Source organism: Callionymus lyra, chromosome 12 (assembly GCF_982586985.1).
Source record: "Callionymus lyra chromosome 12, fCalLyr1.hap1.1, whole genome shotgun sequence".
In the NCBI taxonomy this organism is placed as follows: Eukaryota; Metazoa; Chordata; class Actinopteri; order Syngnathiformes; family Callionymidae; genus Callionymus; species Callionymus lyra.
In genome coordinates, this window is record NC_141829.1 from 11,526,566 (window position 1) to 11,543,541 (window position 16,976).

The following is a 16,976-nucleotide window of genomic DNA, read 5'->3' on the forward strand; positions in this document are numbered from 1 at the left end:
ATATATATACAGTATATATATATACTTTTTTGCTTACATTGTTGTTGTGTTATTTTTTCCTCATATTTTATTTATATAATTGTTTTTCTTTTTGAAAATGAAATCACTATAAATATTTTTATTTAATCCTTTATATTTAATGTATATAATATTTTTTTTTACCTTTTAGAAACTTAAAACAATTATTTTTGACCAATAAAATATTTTTATTCAATACAAACAAAATAAGATTCAATATCATCTTTAATTTGAGCATTTTTTGATGATTGTTCAGAATAGTATTAACTTAAAAGAATTGAAATTAAAATGTGTATATTTAGAAACGTTTTAAACAATAAAGGAGCAATACGTTTTATTAAGAAAATATAAATTAAATAACATTATATTTTCTTGTCCCATTATACATTTCAGTTAATTAAGCAATAAGAATTTTAAATTTAGAATTTAAAAATTCAAAGATGAAATCTAAATGAAATTATTTCATTTTTTGTCCCATTTATCGACTAAAATTGTATCATTTTTTGGAAATAAACTTGACTTTAATTTAAATTTAAATGGTTTACATTTATAGTACATTTTAATTGACCTAGAAATGAGAATATTTTATATCAACAATACAAAAATCCTAAAAAAAAAGCTCTAAAAAGAATGACGTGATATTTTATCAACCAATTTTCTTACACAGAGAACAAAATTCATTTAATTTGTTTTGAATAAATGTGTCTTTAATTGTGGCTGTAATGCTCATATATTACTCTTTGTTTAAAAATAATAAAGCAGTGAGAAGATGTTGTTTACAGTATATTTATTTTCTTCCCAGAATATAATTTAATACCATTTTTAATCATTTAATTAATTAATTAAAAATGAACATTTTAGATTAGAACGTTTTAATAAATCAAGAATAAAAAAAAAATCCAATCAGAATAAAAATAAATGACGTGATATTTTCTCATCCAAATTTCTTACAAAATAACAATTGATTTAATTTGTTTTGATGTTTTACATTTAAATTGTTTGGCCCTAATTCTCATCTATTATACATGGAATAATAAAGAAGTGAGAAGATGTTGTTCACGGTATATTAGTTTAAAAATTAAAATTAAAAATGAACATTTTAGATGCATTTTAATGAATTAAAAATTAATAAAATCCTATGAGAATTTAAAATAATGTTGTGATCATCCAATTTTCTTCCAAAAAAAAATAATATAAAAATGACTTTAATTCAAATGTTGCTCATATATATTAGATGTTAAATAATAAAGAACTGAGGATATATCACAAAACATTTCTTTTGCAAGTATCAATGGAACTAAGATTAATAGTTTGAATTTTCTCTTAATGACTTTATCTCCTGATGCATTAATATTGATTCACGAGACACGAGTGCAAGCGGACGAGCATCTTATTGAACTGGTGAGAGAAGCTGTGGCGACACTGAGCTCGCCAGAGATGAGGGGAGCATGAATAAGTGATGGGGTGTTGAAAGGGTACCTCGTGTCTTCGGGGTTATCTACAGGCTTCAACACACACATGTCGTGGGGTGGAGGGTGTGGTGTGAGGGGTGGAGGGTCGTCCGAGTCACCCGGGCCTGTCAGAGGCGATCTGCCTCAAAGCAGCGTGAAGATGAAAAAGGGATCTGGAAGAAGGTGTGAGAGGACGAGAGAGTTAATGAGTGGGAGAGCGAGGAAGATGGAGGGAGGAGGGGGCTCCTCTCTTAAAAAGTCCAGCCCAGCTCCCTCTCTCTCTCTTTCTCCCTCTCTCCCTCCCTCTCTCTCTCCCTCTCTCTCCCTCCTCTCAGAGGCACCGCAGGCTGAGGTACTTACAGTATCTCCTCCCTCCTCCAGGTGATCACTCCGTTCCGCAGGCTCATCCTCTGCGCCGAGAACAGGAAAGAGATGGAGGACTGGATCAGTTCGCTCAAGTCGGTCCAGTCCAGGGAGCATTATGAGGTAAGAAGCCTCAGAAGTTCAATGTTTTTTTTGTTGTTTTTTTTTTGCATGAACATGCGCCGAGAGATTTTCTTTTTTTTTGGGGGTGAACAGCTGGACTCCGGGATGACTCATATAGCGAGCGCCTCCGCCACCTGTCAGCGACCACTCACCCGCTTTTTTTTTTATGAGCCGCTTTGTTACCCGACGCCGGGGAACAACATGTAGTCCATGGACGTCTTCTGAGGAATATGAAATGTTTGCGTCGGGAGGAAAGTGGGGCGACATGTTTATTTATGATTTTTTTAAGGGGGGTGTGAAAGGGGGGGGGGGGTCTTATACAAGACCCCACTCCTCAACTCGATTCACTGCAATGCAGCTGCACCCCGACACACACACACACACACACAACATCAGATCTCACAACAACACTTACCTTTAAATAAGGCTCAAGTGTCCAGTGGAGGAATTCAACAGTGGAAGCTCAACAGAGACGATGCAGAGAATCTATTGTTCCACTGTATTTACTTTGAATTATTCATGGGGTTCCTGCGCTTCGCTGAGGTTCTTCAACAAGCAGGGATGGAGAAGGCGCTTTATGGAATAAAAGTATGTGATGATCTCAATGTTTCGGTGGTTTTAAATGAGTGTTTTTAATTCATTTTGTTTACGCTACGTTGCTGACTGGTATTTTGATGCCTCAAACAAATGTATGCTATGATAACTAAACAAAATGCATAAGAAACAAAAGCATTTTTTAAAGTTCTCTCATGTGATATTATCTCATCGTTTTTTTCCCCCAGATTAATATTATATAAAGTGCATTATGTTTTAATGTAGCTGACTCATTTTTAATGCTACATTGCTAATTGTTAACACATTGTTAATGCCTCTTAGTTATGCTACGCTAACTTAGCGATAAGAATAAAATTAGATTCAAAATCACCTTCAGAGCAGATTTCTGTACGTACGATATCATCTCATCCTTCTTCTTCTTCGTTTGTTTTAGTTATAATCAGATGTTTTATTCATTTCGTGTCTGCTAATTGCTAACATTGCTAACAGTGAACGTACATGGCCGTAAAAAAGCTATGCTAACTTGGCAACAAAAAAAAAGAAGTCCAGAATTTATAAGATGGTGTAAAACAATTTGCTCTTGTAACTTCTGTTTATACTTTTTGGACTTTTGTGTTTCAGTTGTCATTCTGATCCAGTTGTTTTGTTAGCTTGTTTTTACACAGGAAAACACACACTTGTACACTTGATATAATCATTTTTAAACCTTGTGCTATATCTGGGTCAAGGTGACCCAGAGGCCCCAAAACAAATGTGTTTGTGGTATCCGTTGTGGTGTGGTTTTTTTCTGGCCTCCGGGTCACTTTGACCCAGACATACACAAGAGTTAATATAAGTTTTACATTATTTCATGTGAAAAATGACTACGTTTGAATGTGTTTTTTTCCCGCTGGTGCCAACTCTTTTCACTTCTTCTTCTTCGTCAGACGGCTCAGTTTAATGTGGAACATTTCTCAGGGATGCACAACTGGTACGCCTGCTCCCACGCACGGCCCACCTTCTGCAACGTCTGCAAAGACAGCCTGTCCGGGGTCACGTCCCACGGCCTGTCCTGCGAGGGTGAGTAGCCTCGACCAAGACGCCGACTTTAACCCCTGATGTTTAATTATACTTTATAAGTTCAAATAGCTGCACTGAGGCTCATTTTAGTTAGTAACATTACTTCCAAGATTTAACTTTATTTGGCTTTTATGATCATTTTATGACTATTCATTTAGTGTGTTTCCTGGATTAGTCAGTTATCAAAGTAACTTCTTGATGTTATCGTGACTTTATTGACTCATTTTCTACTCAGACAGAGAAGGAGGAAGACGGAAGAAAAAAAATAGGTTCTTCTAGAACCTACTTAAAATCTAGATATTGTTGGGTTTTGTTTTTTTTATATTTTTGATAGTTTTTTTTAAATTTGGTCTGAGTGACGTGGCAGAGATAAGATCTTTTAAATGTCTAAGAAAATAATTTTGGAGATAATCAGGTTTTTTTTCAAAATAAAACACTCTCCAGACTCTCATATTTATAAAATATATAAATCTTTAATCATTTTCGTACATCGTGGTCAGAAATGTTATCTATCTATCTATCTATCTATCTATCTATCTATCTATCTATCTATCTATATATATATATATATATATATATATATATATATATATATATATACACACACATGCGCAGCAGAATAAATAAAGTGAGGAAAGTCGTTTGAAATACAAGTTAAGTATTTTGCCACTAATAATACAGATAAAAACAATAAAATAAAATAAAATAAAAATAATTAACATTAATAAGATACGGCAGTGATTTACAAATGGCTGAATGCCAGCTTTGATGTTGCATTATGGGTAGTTAAAAAAGTAAATCAAATCCAAACTTTTGTTATGGAAAACATACCAACTATCTTAACAGGTTAAGAGTTGAAACTTCCAATGAGTGGAAACACTGGACGATGGATTCCCTGTAGGCGACTTCAGGGGTGTTAGCATCTGAGCGTCTTCACCTCCTGATTAGCTGGTGATGAACCTTCACACGTTCACAGGTCTATTAATTCTGCGTTACGAAAGCACCTGTGACTCATAAACATCTTTTTCTAAAAGGTGGCAAACGTCTTGAAATCCTCTCATGAAATCACAAAGTTTCTATTAGCATCGGTCTTCTGTCGACCACTTGTCACTGCGGTGACTCAAAGTCAGGTCTTCACCTGTGAAAGGTGTGGGTGTGAGAAGGACACGGAGGTTCTTCAGGATCTACTGGGGCTCGAATGTGTGAGCGACAGGAAGCAGAATTTAATTATCGCTTTCACTGGACTGATGATGGTTTCTAGTCACCTCTGGGAAGATCAGTGATGGAGGTGTGTGTGTGTGTGTGTGTGTGTGTGTGTGTGTGTGTGTGTGTGTGTGTGTGTGTGTGTGTGTGTGTGTGTGTGTGTGTGTGTGTGTGTGTTTTTAACTCCAGCTAATTATTTATTCCAATAAAGGGAAGAGATGGATGGATGGATGGATGGATGGATGGAAGGAAGGAAGGAAGGAAGGAAGGAAGGAAGGAAGGAAGGTAGGAAGGAAGGAAGGAAGGAAGGAAGGAAGGAAGGAAGGAAGGAAGGAAGGAAGGAAGGAAGGAAGGAAGGAAGGAAGGAAGGAAGGAAGGAAGGAAGGAAGGAAGGAAGGAAGGAAGGAAGGAAGGAAGGAAGGGTGGGTGGGTGGGTGGGTGGGTGGGTGGGTGGGTGGGTGGATGGATGGATGGATGGATGGATGGATGGATGGATGGATGGATGGATGGATGGATGGATGGATGGATGGATGGATGGATGGATGGATGGATGGATGGATGGATGGATGGATGGATGGATGGATGGATGGATGGATGGATGGATGGATGGATGGATGGATGGATGGATGGATGGATGGATGGATGGATGGATGGATGGATGGATGGATGGATGGATGGATGGATGGATGGATGGATGGATGGATGGATGGATGGATGGATGGATGGATGGATGATGTGATCTAAAATAAACAGGGAAACTTCAGTGTAGATTTCGTGTGATTCTTTCAAGTGTAGCCATGCGTTGACTGTATTTTTTGGTGCTAAAACATGGTCGCTGCAGCCTGTGTTGAGCTGAAGAGTGTGAAGTGCTTTCCAGTTGACTTGTCGCCATTTTCTCCCCCAAGTTCTCTCCCCACTTACGCGAGAGCGAAGTCGATAAAACTCTCCGAACCTCTCCAGACGTCTGAGGATGTTTTGTGTTGCAGTCGTTTAAGATGATTTATCGACGGATCCGTCTTCACAATAACTCCCGGCGTATGGATTTTATGATCGTCTTACTCTTAGCCGCGATGAAGCCGTCGACGTCCTGCAGTCGACGCGGTGATGAAGTGCGTGGGTTGATGGACGGAGGAGGTGAAGGATCTCCCATGGCGACCCGAGGATTGAAAAGGAGGCTCGTCGTCAGGCGTGTAACGTGCAGCCGAACAATCAGAGCCTCTTAGATTTCACTGGGATTTCTCCAGACTCTGGGGATTGATCCGCCGCCGCTCCAGCGCCGTCTTGACAACAATGTTTGCTTCCTGTGAATGCTCTGGATATCGTCGGCCATTAAAGAGCGCTCAGGTCGTCCTAATGCTCCGCTAATGCTGCCTGACAGCGTTTAGCGCTGGAGTCGAGTATCGAGCGTCGGATGTGACTTTCATTTGGTTTGTTCCATGTTTGGATGTTTGTGGAGACATTGCTGAGGAGATGAAGCTCCTCTGGTTTGTGTTGTTTTTAGTAACGTCCTGGAGCAGGTGATCCCAAGATGGCTTCGTGCTGCTTCTGCATCTTCTTACTTGTGACGACACTTTGAATATCACTGCCTTAAAATCATTCTCTCCATCATACACGAGAGAAACCATGAAAGTGTAATTCAGTTTTTACAGTTTTATATTTTACCCCTTTTGCATGTGTTGCTATTTACAATAAAATTGAAGATGTTTTGTTTTAGATTTCACTGAAACACATTTTCAATTGATTTTTTTCCCTCCATTTTTATGTTTTTTAACACAATTTGTTCAAACTTTATCGATTATAGTTACCTGCATATTTATTTTTCTAATACACATTCAATCATTCACTTGAAAAATTAAAATAAAGTAGAATAAGTGTAACCTGCCTGTGTGTGTGTGGGTGTGTGCACTTAGTGTCAGGGCGTCCCCTGCCTGTTGCCCCAGGTAGCTGGGATAGGCTGTACATCCATCAACCCTATTACAGAATAAATTATTATTATTATATTATGTGTATTTTTCCTCCATGTTAAATTTACAGTATAATATAGTTTTCTCAAAATACAATAATACAATAATGAGTACTACTTTCCTGATAATTAAAAAGAAATCCAATTCAGATTTTAAATCCTTCAAAAAATGTAATACTTCCAGAAAAGTGTTGGGTTATTTCCTTAATATTCAGAATTATTTAGATTTTCTAAGAAAATTACAATTTAAAAAAAAGAGCAGAATAAATATTTGTAAACATTGTAAAATGAGTTGAACCAATGGATCTGATAAATACATTTCTTTACCACCTTGATCAGGTCATTGTGTGAATGATGTGTGATGAATTGTGCTCTAATTCGAATACTTGTACATCTACTTTTTCTAGTAATTCTTCTTCTTATACTAATTCTTCTACTACTTCTCGTTCTACTCCCACTACTACTTCTACTTTTTCTACTTCTACTACTAATCCTACTTCTACTTGTACTTCTAGTATTACTTCTTCTACTTCTACTACTACTTGTACTTCTAGTACTACTTCTTCTACTTCTAATTCTACTACTGCTTTTAATACTTATACTCATACCAATAATTCTACCACTACTTTGACTACTAATTAGAATACTGCTTTTACTAATTATACTTATACTTCTAATTCTACTACTAGTTATACTTATACTTTTACTACAAATTATTCTATTAATTCTACTTATAAGTTTACTACTAATTCTACTACTTCTACTTGTACTTTTACAACTCATTTTTACTTTGAATACTTATTCAATACTTTCAAGCAACACTTTACAGATGAATTCACACTGCATTTTCTTTTGTAAATGAAAATGTTCTAGTTTTAAAATAATAATTATTTTCTTTTGCTAATTGGTTTGTATTTAATCCTGGTGGTCATAATGTTTTGGCGCCAACTTAACTGCAACCGTGACACTTAAATTCACCGCGTTTTAAAGTATTTATTCCTCTCTTGTTTCTTTCAAGTGTGCAAGTTCAAAGCCCACAAACGCTGCGCCGTCCGAGCGACCAACAACTGCAAGTGGACGACTCTGGCGTCGATAGGCAAAGACATCATGGAGGACGAGGACGGGGTGAGTCTTGACTCCAGAAGCCGGTCCTCCATTGTTCGCGCTCAACAACGACGCCTCCCAGCAGAGCAAAGAAGCCACTGTTTCCTGCTTTTGTTCATTTAATTAAAAGAACTCGACTATCAATTCACATCGTCAGCCCGCAGCCTACTGCCGTCGCATCGGATGGCGCGCCGGCTGAATTTATTAGCAGCTGACACGGAAGATAAATGTGGGCGCCGCGGGAACGGAAGGTAATGACGCCCGGCGTCTCATGTCTGTGTCCGTGGCGTTCAGGTGGCGATGCCACACCAGTGGTTGGAGGGAAACCTGCCGGTCAGCGCCAAGTGTGCCGTGTGCGACAAGACGTGTGGCAGCGTGCTGCGACTGCAGGACTGGCGCTGCCTCTGGTGCAAAGCTATGGTGAGCTCTTGGATTCTTCTTCTTTTAGACGTATATATATGTGATACTTGGATTTTAAATGTTAATATCTCATTAAAGTAGGACATTAATATATAGTTTTATATATTCAAATATATACTTTTGTGGGTGGAGGATTTGATATGCAAGTTAAATCTGGCCTAACCATCTTAATGGTGTTATCTCAGGGTCAAGGTGACCCGAGGGTCCTGAAAACAAATGTGTTTGTGGTATCCCTTATGTCTGGGTCAAGGTGAATGACCTCCCTGGCTTCCAGAGATACATATGCAGTGGTGGAGGTCGTTCATCTTCGACCCAGAGGCAACGCAAGGGATACCACAAACACACTTGTTTGCAGGACTTAGAGTCACCTTGACCCTGAGACAGATCAAGGGATACCACAAACACATTTCTTTTTGGGTGCTCGGATAACCTTGACCCTGAGACAACACAAGGGATACCACAAACACATTTGTTTGCAGGACTTAGAGTCACCTTGACCCTGAGACAGATCAAGGGATACCACAAACACATTTGTTTGCAGGACTTGGAGTCACCTTGACCCTGAGACAGATCAAGGGATACCACAAACACATTTCTTTTTGCGTGCTCGGATAACCTTGACCCTGAGACAACACAAGGAATACCGGAGTTAAAGGGTTAAAAATAAAATCTCCAATTAAAAAAAATATAAATCTTATTTCCTTTTTTCCATGTTTTATTCATTAACTTCATATATTTAGAAGAAAACAATAATATACATGAGAAATACCTCAAAATAAGCTTTATTTTTCTGATCATAAAACACGTAAATTTAGTAATAATTTCCCTCCTGGAATTTTGTACTTTTCCAAAATTCCATTAGTAGATACTTTCACATTGGAAGCTGATAATTACCAAGAAGTTTCTTATTATTAATCTGAATAAAAATACACAACAATGACATTTTTCCTTATTTCTCAGAGAACATCAGGCATGAACACTTTATTCTCAGCTAAATTAAAACCGTTATAAAGTTGTTTCATCTCCAAATATTGCCTAGTATTTGTCAAGCAAAAGAAAAAAAAGGATCCGTGTAATTACTGCTGTAATTAAAGATGTCTTCCTGCAGGTGCACACGGCATGTATGGATTCGTACCCTCGCAAGTGTCCTCTCGGTCAATGCAAAGTCTCAATCATCCCCCCCACTGCACTCAACAGCATTGACTCGGATGGTAGGCAACACACACACACACACACACACACACACACACACACACACACACACACACACACACACACACACACACACACACACACACACACACACACACACACACACACACACGCTAAAAATACACTCACCTTTGCAGTCTTGCCAACAGGTTGATTTCACTCGGCATCACTCAAGGGTTGAATCCATTCGACTGGTTCTTGTTTCACAGAAACACATTGACATTTTTTTTATTTAATATTTTCCTGATGAGAAAAAGAAATGATTTATTTATCCACCAAAAAATAATTTATCGCTGCAGTGTTTCCGTTTCCCTGCGTTTGTTGGATTTATCTCTGTCTCTAAGTCTGGTGGTCATAATGTTTTGGCGCAAACTTAATGCAAGTCTGACACGTAGTAACAGTTTGTTTGCTCTCGTAGTGACCGTAACATGTTTTCAATGTTCAACCTACACCACAATACTATGTAGCGTAATTGTTTGCATGTATTTCAAGATAATTATTTTTAAAAAATCACAAAAACGTAGATAACGATGCTAGTTTTGACGCTAAAATCTTTCAAGGCCGATTCAAAACGATTGTAAAGTAACGCGCCTGGTTTATAAAGTTAAATATTCATTATTTCATGCATATTTGTTTACTGAATATAAGACAATTCTGGGTGAATTCAACTAAAATATGTTCAAAATGTCTTAGCTATCACTAAGAACACCGGTGTCTAAAACAGGACATTTTATGATTTTATTTATTATTTTGGTTTAATGAAAAAATTAAGTAGCATAAAAAAATTAAAAGTCACAAAAAAGGTTATCATTTGCTGATTCATCATTATTTTAACAAAACTGTTAACGTGGATTTTATGTTAAAAAATCTTCAGATCACAAGTCCCTAAAAACTACATTTGTGGTTCATAAAATAGACATTTTTGTGTTTCATTTTTCAAAATGTTGCTTAAATTTTCTTTTTTTAATTGTGGCGTAAAGACAATCACATGATGACGACGCTGATTCAGCACAATTGAGAAATGTCGTGTCTAAACCCGAGTTTATCTCTGAGGCGTCGCTTTTTGGATTTTATTGAATAACTTTATTGTACATGGAGTTGACGAACACAAACAAATGTGTTGCTGTGTAGCAGGAAAATACTAGATCAGCTGTACACACACACACACACACACACACACACACGCACACACACACACACACACACACAACAGGAAGAACAATTTAAACACCATCTCTAAGGGAGTTTTTGTTAATCTGATGGAAAGATTAAGAAAAACACATTTCAAGTTTGTTCACGTGAAACACCAGGTCTGTGACGACATTTGATTGAAAATGTGTGATTTAGATACAGATAAATTGTCTGTAAATAAAAATGGAAAAAAAAATCAAAAGTGATTAAAATAATAACACCTGAAGAAGAGGAAGTCGCACTTAAAGGGAAGGATTATCACTCACAGATGAAGTAGATCAACATTTCTATCTTATAAAACACAAACAAAAACAATGATGCGTTGAAAAACAACCACTGTTACAGTTTTTACTTTATAGCGAAATTTGATTTCTGACTGATAACTAAGTTAACTAGTTAAATTAAAAATACGTAATTGTCTATACTTTTAAATGAAGTGATATTTATGTTATTTTATGGGTGCTTTCATTATCTTTTTACAAAAACATAAATAAATTACAATTTTAGCAAATTATGAACAACATTTGATTTTGTAGAAGTTTATAGAAACGTGTGACGTGAACTTTTACTCACGGTTCCGTGGAAATGTTCTGATCCATCACGACTCGTTGTCGACGGCCTCCATTAGCTGGTCCTCGATCAATCTTCTTCCAGGAAGAGAAGTTCAACATAATGGACATTTTATTCGTTTATAATTGTGGCTTATTTTCATAAAAGCAAAACAAGAGGAAAAAGCATGAGAGGAATCATCAGTCAAATCGTCTCGCAGACACTTTTAAAAAGTACTTTTATTGGTACTTTCCTATGCGGTCGATGCAGGAAGCGAGTGATTGTGAGTTATCTGGACGTGCGACGCCGTCTCTCGTCAGGTCTGACAGGATCTTAATTCTCATTAATCAAGCGTGTTCCGGGAAAAGTTGCAGCTAAAAATAGCCGCGTGTCACACGTCGACACACACACACCTAGGTGTGCGCTAAAAATAGACGGAGAAGAATGTGTGTGTGAGCAGAATGTTGATGAGGATCTGAGTCGAGAGAGATTGCGTGAAGATGAAGCAAAGTTAAGGCAGGAAACACGTCTGTGTGATTAGACTCTCTCTCTCTCTCTCTCTCTCTCTCTCTCTCTCTCTCTCTCTCTCTCTCTCTCTCTCTCTCTCTCTCTCTCTCTCTCTCTCTCTCTCTCTCTCTCTCTCTCTCTCTCTCTCTCTCTCTCTCTCTCTCTCTCTCTCTCTCTCTCTCTCTCTCTCTCTCTCTCTCTCTCTCTCTCTCTCTCTCTCTCTCTCTCTCTCTCTCTCTCTCTCTCTCTCTCTCTCTCTCTCTCTCTCTCTCTCTCTCTCTCGCCATCTTTTCACCCAAATCAGAAAGAAAAAAAACTCTTCCTTCATCTCCATCCTTCACTCCACCCGTATCTCCTCACGTGCCAGCAGCTGGTGAACCCAGATGCATGTTGGGAAAAAGGGGGAGTGAGGCTGCAATTGGCTGTCGGGCAGACGAAGCACGTGCTGCCGAGTCGTGACTCCCTTCCTTCCTCCCCCCTCCTCACTCTCTCTCCCCCCTCATCCTTTACAATGAAGACGAGCGAGCGAAGGGGGGAGTGATGAGCGAAGGGAGGGACGCCGTCAGCTGAAAGTCACACACATGGTGGGAACACACACACAGATGTGTGGGTCAGAGTGTGTGTTGTGTTCTTGATCACGTCGTGGACGAACTATAGTGACGTAAACAATACGTTTCCATCAACAATACAGTGTTTTCGTGTCGTAAACATCGACTTGATCTTTGAATCTCTTCACTGGTAAATTCATAACTTACATTTGTTTAAGTGGCGACCGTTTGCTGCGTCTCTCTCTGGAACCTGGAATAAAATGAATTATTGTGATTATTTGGTTTAGAAATAATATCATAATAAATGTCCAATTACAATTTAACATGTGTTTTTTGATATATATAGAAATAGACAATAAAAGGAAGCTTAAATGTGTATATTTATATTTAGAAAAATACATTTAAAAAAAATTACAAATGTTTACATATATATATTACAAAGAAATAAATGACATAAAACAAGTGACTTAAAGTTTATTTGTCCAAGGAATTGTAGAAAATGTAAAATAATGTGATTTTTTTTTTTTTTTTTAACCAATATTTATTTTATTCATATCAGCTTTTTTTAAGCATTTGAAATATAACTAAAAAAAAGGTTATTAAATGGGTACATTCATCATCTTTATACAAAAAAACATTGACAATAAATTACAATTTTAGCAAATTATGAACAACATTACATTTTTTTGGTCTAAATTCTCAGACGTTGATAGAAACGTGTGCACGTTACTCACGGTTCCGTGGAAATGTTCTGATCCATCACGACTTGTTGTCGACGGCCTCCATTAGCTGGTCTTCGATCAATCTTCTTCCAGGAAGAGAAGTTCAACATAATGGACATTTTATATGTTTATAATTGTGGCAATTTTAATAAAACTAAACAAGAGGAAAAGCTCGAGAGGAATCATCAGTCAATCGTCTCGCAGACACTTTTAAAAAGTTTTTTTTTTTGTTTAAATGAACCACAGAGAGGAACCATTCCTCAAATGATTTGTGTATCCAGATGGTAATTTTGAAGACAATTCAAATTTGATCATTTGTTACCAACACTAGGGGTCGCTACCCTTTTTTTTTTTGCTGAGAACCAGTTTAATGTCGACATTACCAACCAGATAAAAACAGAAATAATTCATAAGGAGTTTGTTTTTCACTTATTTTGACTTGTTTAACAGGTTTATTTTCTTAAGTAAACTTGACTGAAACAAGTGTCTTGAAAGGTCACAAGAGCAGACTCACGTTTTTATATATATATATTTTTTAAGAAGTAGTTTACGTGTCCAAGGTACATAAGATCATGTGTGAAGAAATGTCATTATTTTCTATTAAATCTACATTAATTTGAACAATTATTTGCACATTTTTGTTTGTTTTTCTTCAAAATAACATGTATTAAAAACATTATTCCGCAGGCTTCTGGAAGGCCACCTGCCCCCCGTCATGTGCCAGTCCACTCCTGGTGTTCGTCAACTCCAAGAGCGGAGACAACCAAGGAGTGAAGTTCCTGCGTCGCTTCAAGCAGCTCCTGAACCCGGCTCAGGTGTTCGACCTGGTCAACGGGGGTCCGCACCTCGGGTGAGTCTTGGACTCTGAACCGTCTTATAAAAACCAGATCACTGACCGCTCTCGTGGCTCTCCTGGCTCTCGTGGCTCTCAAGTCTGCGGCTGTTCCAGAAGTTCGACAACTTCCGGATCCTGGTGTGCGGCGGCGACGGGAGCGTGGGCTGGGTGCTGTCGGAGATCGACAAACTCAACCTGCACAAACAGGTCAGAGGTCAAGATCATTTGTATGAGGAGACGACGTTTAAAAAACATCTACTCTTTCTTCTGTGTGACTTTGCTGCTGCTCAGTGACATGGACTCGCTGCTAAATAAAGTGTTGTGTGTTCAGTGCCAGCTGGGGGTTCTGCCTCTGGGCACCGGCAACGACCTGGCCCGGGTTCTGGGCTGGGGTCCGTCCTGCGACGACGACACTCAGCTGCCTCAGATCCTGGAGAAGCTGGAGAGAGCCAGCACCAAGATGCTGGACCGCTGGAGCATCATGACCTACGAGATCAAGATCCCCCCCAAACACAGCTGCCCCACCACGCCTGAGGGGGCCGACGGCTGCCAGGTACTCGCCCGCAGACCTTCAGGTCAGGTTTTAAGCGTTGAGTTGTCTCTGGGTCAAGGTGACCCGAAGGCCCAGAGACAACTCAAGGGTTACCTTAAACACATTTGTTTTCAGGCCTCCAGGTCACCTTGACCCAGAGACAACACAAGGGATACCACAAACACATTTGTTTTACGGCCTCCGTGTCACCTTGACCTAGTTAGAAAATATTGATACACAGAAATATTGTCATATTTATTTCACTAAACTGTTTCGATTAAAAAAAAAAGTTTTGTTTTCAAATCATATTTTAACTTTATCGTAGTTCGTTCGTTTTATTTTCGAATAAAGTGTGTCAAAAATAAATATTAATATTTAGTTTAGTTACAATTAACATTAGAATATACACAGTGTTACTTCATTTTTGTGTTGCAATTGAACTTCCGGCCCCTAGATGGCAGGAGCAATTACGTACTCCTAAACTAAAGTAACTGAAATCCCGCAATCCAGGGGCATGACTGAGGACCAGAGGATACAGTGGACTCCAGCAATAATAATCGTTTACTTCAACATCTCAGAATGTTTAATCAGGCTTGAATTACTCAAACCATATTCAGGGATAGCAAGTCGAGTGCAAGAGACCTGTAAAGTAGGCAATGACTGAGGACGGGAGGATACAGTCGACTCCAGTAGCTTTTAAAGCTGATGTTTGGACATATTTTGGTTTCAAAACAAATGAAAGCAGTTACGACTTCGTCAAGAGTCATGTGGTCTGTAAATACTGCAACACCAGAGTCAAGTACTGGACAATACTACACATATAAACGTGTTACTAAAGTATTGTGATATTTCGTGAGTTTGACGAAAGCTCGTCTTCTCTGTCACTCAGGTTCACATCACAGCTTATGAAGATTCGGTCGCGGCTCATCTGACGAAGATCCTCAACTCTGAGCAGCACTCGGTCATCATCTCGTCCGCCAAGTAGGTGAAGCGCTGACAGACTCACTATAGTGTCACTCAACCACACAAAGAGGCCAAACTTATTGACAATGACTAACAATCAGCTCTAATGTTCATATTGTCTTTTATTTCTCTGAGGTTAATTATCTCTGTGTTTGGATTTTGTGTTGCAGCTGAATGAAGCTTATTTAACACATAGAGTTTGATATTCTAGTCCCATAACTCAAGAATACCTTTTCAAAATTCAATAGTTTTTCATTCCTCAGTCGTGAATCTAATATAAAAATCTTTATATAATCGTACAGTTGCTTTGAAATCCAACATCATGAATTGACGAGTCAGTGCTTCTACTTCGTCACCTGATCGCCTGAGAGTTCCATCAATTCGCTCCTTAATCGTTTGGTAATGTCTGGTAGCATTTTTATATTGAATTCAAAAGACTACAAATAAAAAAATATTACATTTAGAATGTATACATTTTAGGGGGGAAATTGAGATATAAAACATTATCTATCTCTCTATATGTGATAGAAAATTATGAATAGTAGTTTATAGGACTTTTCTTATTATTCAATTATTTAAATAGAAACAAATTGAACCTTTTAAATATACAAATTATTCAATCCATTTTAAAAAAAATGAATCAAAGTTTTAACATGTTAAATTCAAACATTCAAAATTAAGTTGACTCGTTAAATTCTAAACATAAATATATTTGTTAGATAGTTTTAACAATTAGTTTTCTTTTCTAAGTTATATTTAGATGGTCTTTTGTGAAAAATGTAGACAATTAAATTAAATTAAATTAAATTATTAAACTTATAAAATACAACATTACATTTGTTTCCTAAACGTTGATGCCATTTTTCTTCAGCCCTTCTTTCTTTTGGCTCCACGGCTCCTCACATGAGTGTTATTATAATTATATATATTATATTATTATAATATATTAATTATAGTCGAACGATACACTTGTAACTCAAGTCTTGTCTTCAGGATTCTGTGTGAGACGGTGAAAGACTTTGTCGCCAAAGTGGGAAAGGCGTACGAGAAGAGCGCGGAGAACACAGAAGAATGTGACAACATGTCTCTCAAGGTGAGTCCAGACTCCTCCTCCTCCTCCTCCTCCTCCTCTTTACTCCATCCATCAACGAGTCTTCTCCTCCTCCAGTGCGCCCTCCTGAACGAGAAGCTGGACTCGCTGCTCCAGACCCTCAACACCGAGTGCCAGACCTTCCTCCCGCTGCCCCACTGCACGCCTCCCATCGTGGAGGAGGAGCAGGAGGAGGAGGACGAGGAGGCGGAGGAGGACGAGGAGGAGGAGGACGCCAGCGAGGAGAGCCTGACCGAGCTGAAGGGGAAGCTGGAGGAGGAGGAGACGGAGAAGGGAGGAGGAGGTGCATCGCCTCACAAGCTGTTCAGGAGCAGAGAGCAGCTGATGCTCCGAGCCAACAGTCTGAAGAAGGCTGTGCGACAGATCATAGAGCAGGCGGAGCGAGGTAAACACATGGCTGCTCACCAGCTTCACCACTGACTCCTTCATACTAGTCTTTATTTCACTAACTGTTACAAATACATCATTTTTTAATGTGTCATGTGGTTATAATTGTAATACATTTGGTCATTTTAATCCATATTTGACCCTCTTTGGTCCACTGTTG

At 38.3% G+C, this 16,976-nt stretch overlaps 1 protein-coding gene across 3 annotated transcripts in view; it reads left to right on the forward strand.

Moving 5' to 3' along the window:
* Nucleotides 1-16,976, forward strand: part of dgkh (diacylglycerol kinase, eta) — a 59,718-nt gene that overhangs the window by 25,302 nt on the left and 17,440 nt on the right. For all 3 annotated transcript variants that reach the window (XM_087803984.1, XM_087803985.1, XM_087803986.1), the window contains 11 exons: nucleotides 1,851-1,955; nucleotides 3,437-3,569; nucleotides 7,754-7,860; nucleotides 8,134-8,259; nucleotides 9,368-9,470; nucleotides 13,676-13,838; nucleotides 13,922-14,030; nucleotides 14,155-14,376; nucleotides 15,245-15,336; nucleotides 16,312-16,411; nucleotides 16,487-16,814. In XM_087803984.1, coding sequence (XP_087660110.1) covers nucleotides 1,851-1,955; nucleotides 3,437-3,569; nucleotides 7,754-7,860; nucleotides 8,134-8,259; nucleotides 9,368-9,470; nucleotides 13,676-13,838; nucleotides 13,922-14,030; nucleotides 14,155-14,376; nucleotides 15,245-15,336; nucleotides 16,312-16,411; nucleotides 16,487-16,814 — 1,588 coding nt within the window. The remainder of the gene's footprint in view (nucleotides 1-1,850; nucleotides 1,956-3,436; nucleotides 3,570-7,753; nucleotides 7,861-8,133; nucleotides 8,260-9,367; nucleotides 9,471-13,675; nucleotides 13,839-13,921; nucleotides 14,031-14,154; nucleotides 14,377-15,244; nucleotides 15,337-16,311; nucleotides 16,412-16,486; nucleotides 16,815-16,976) is intronic.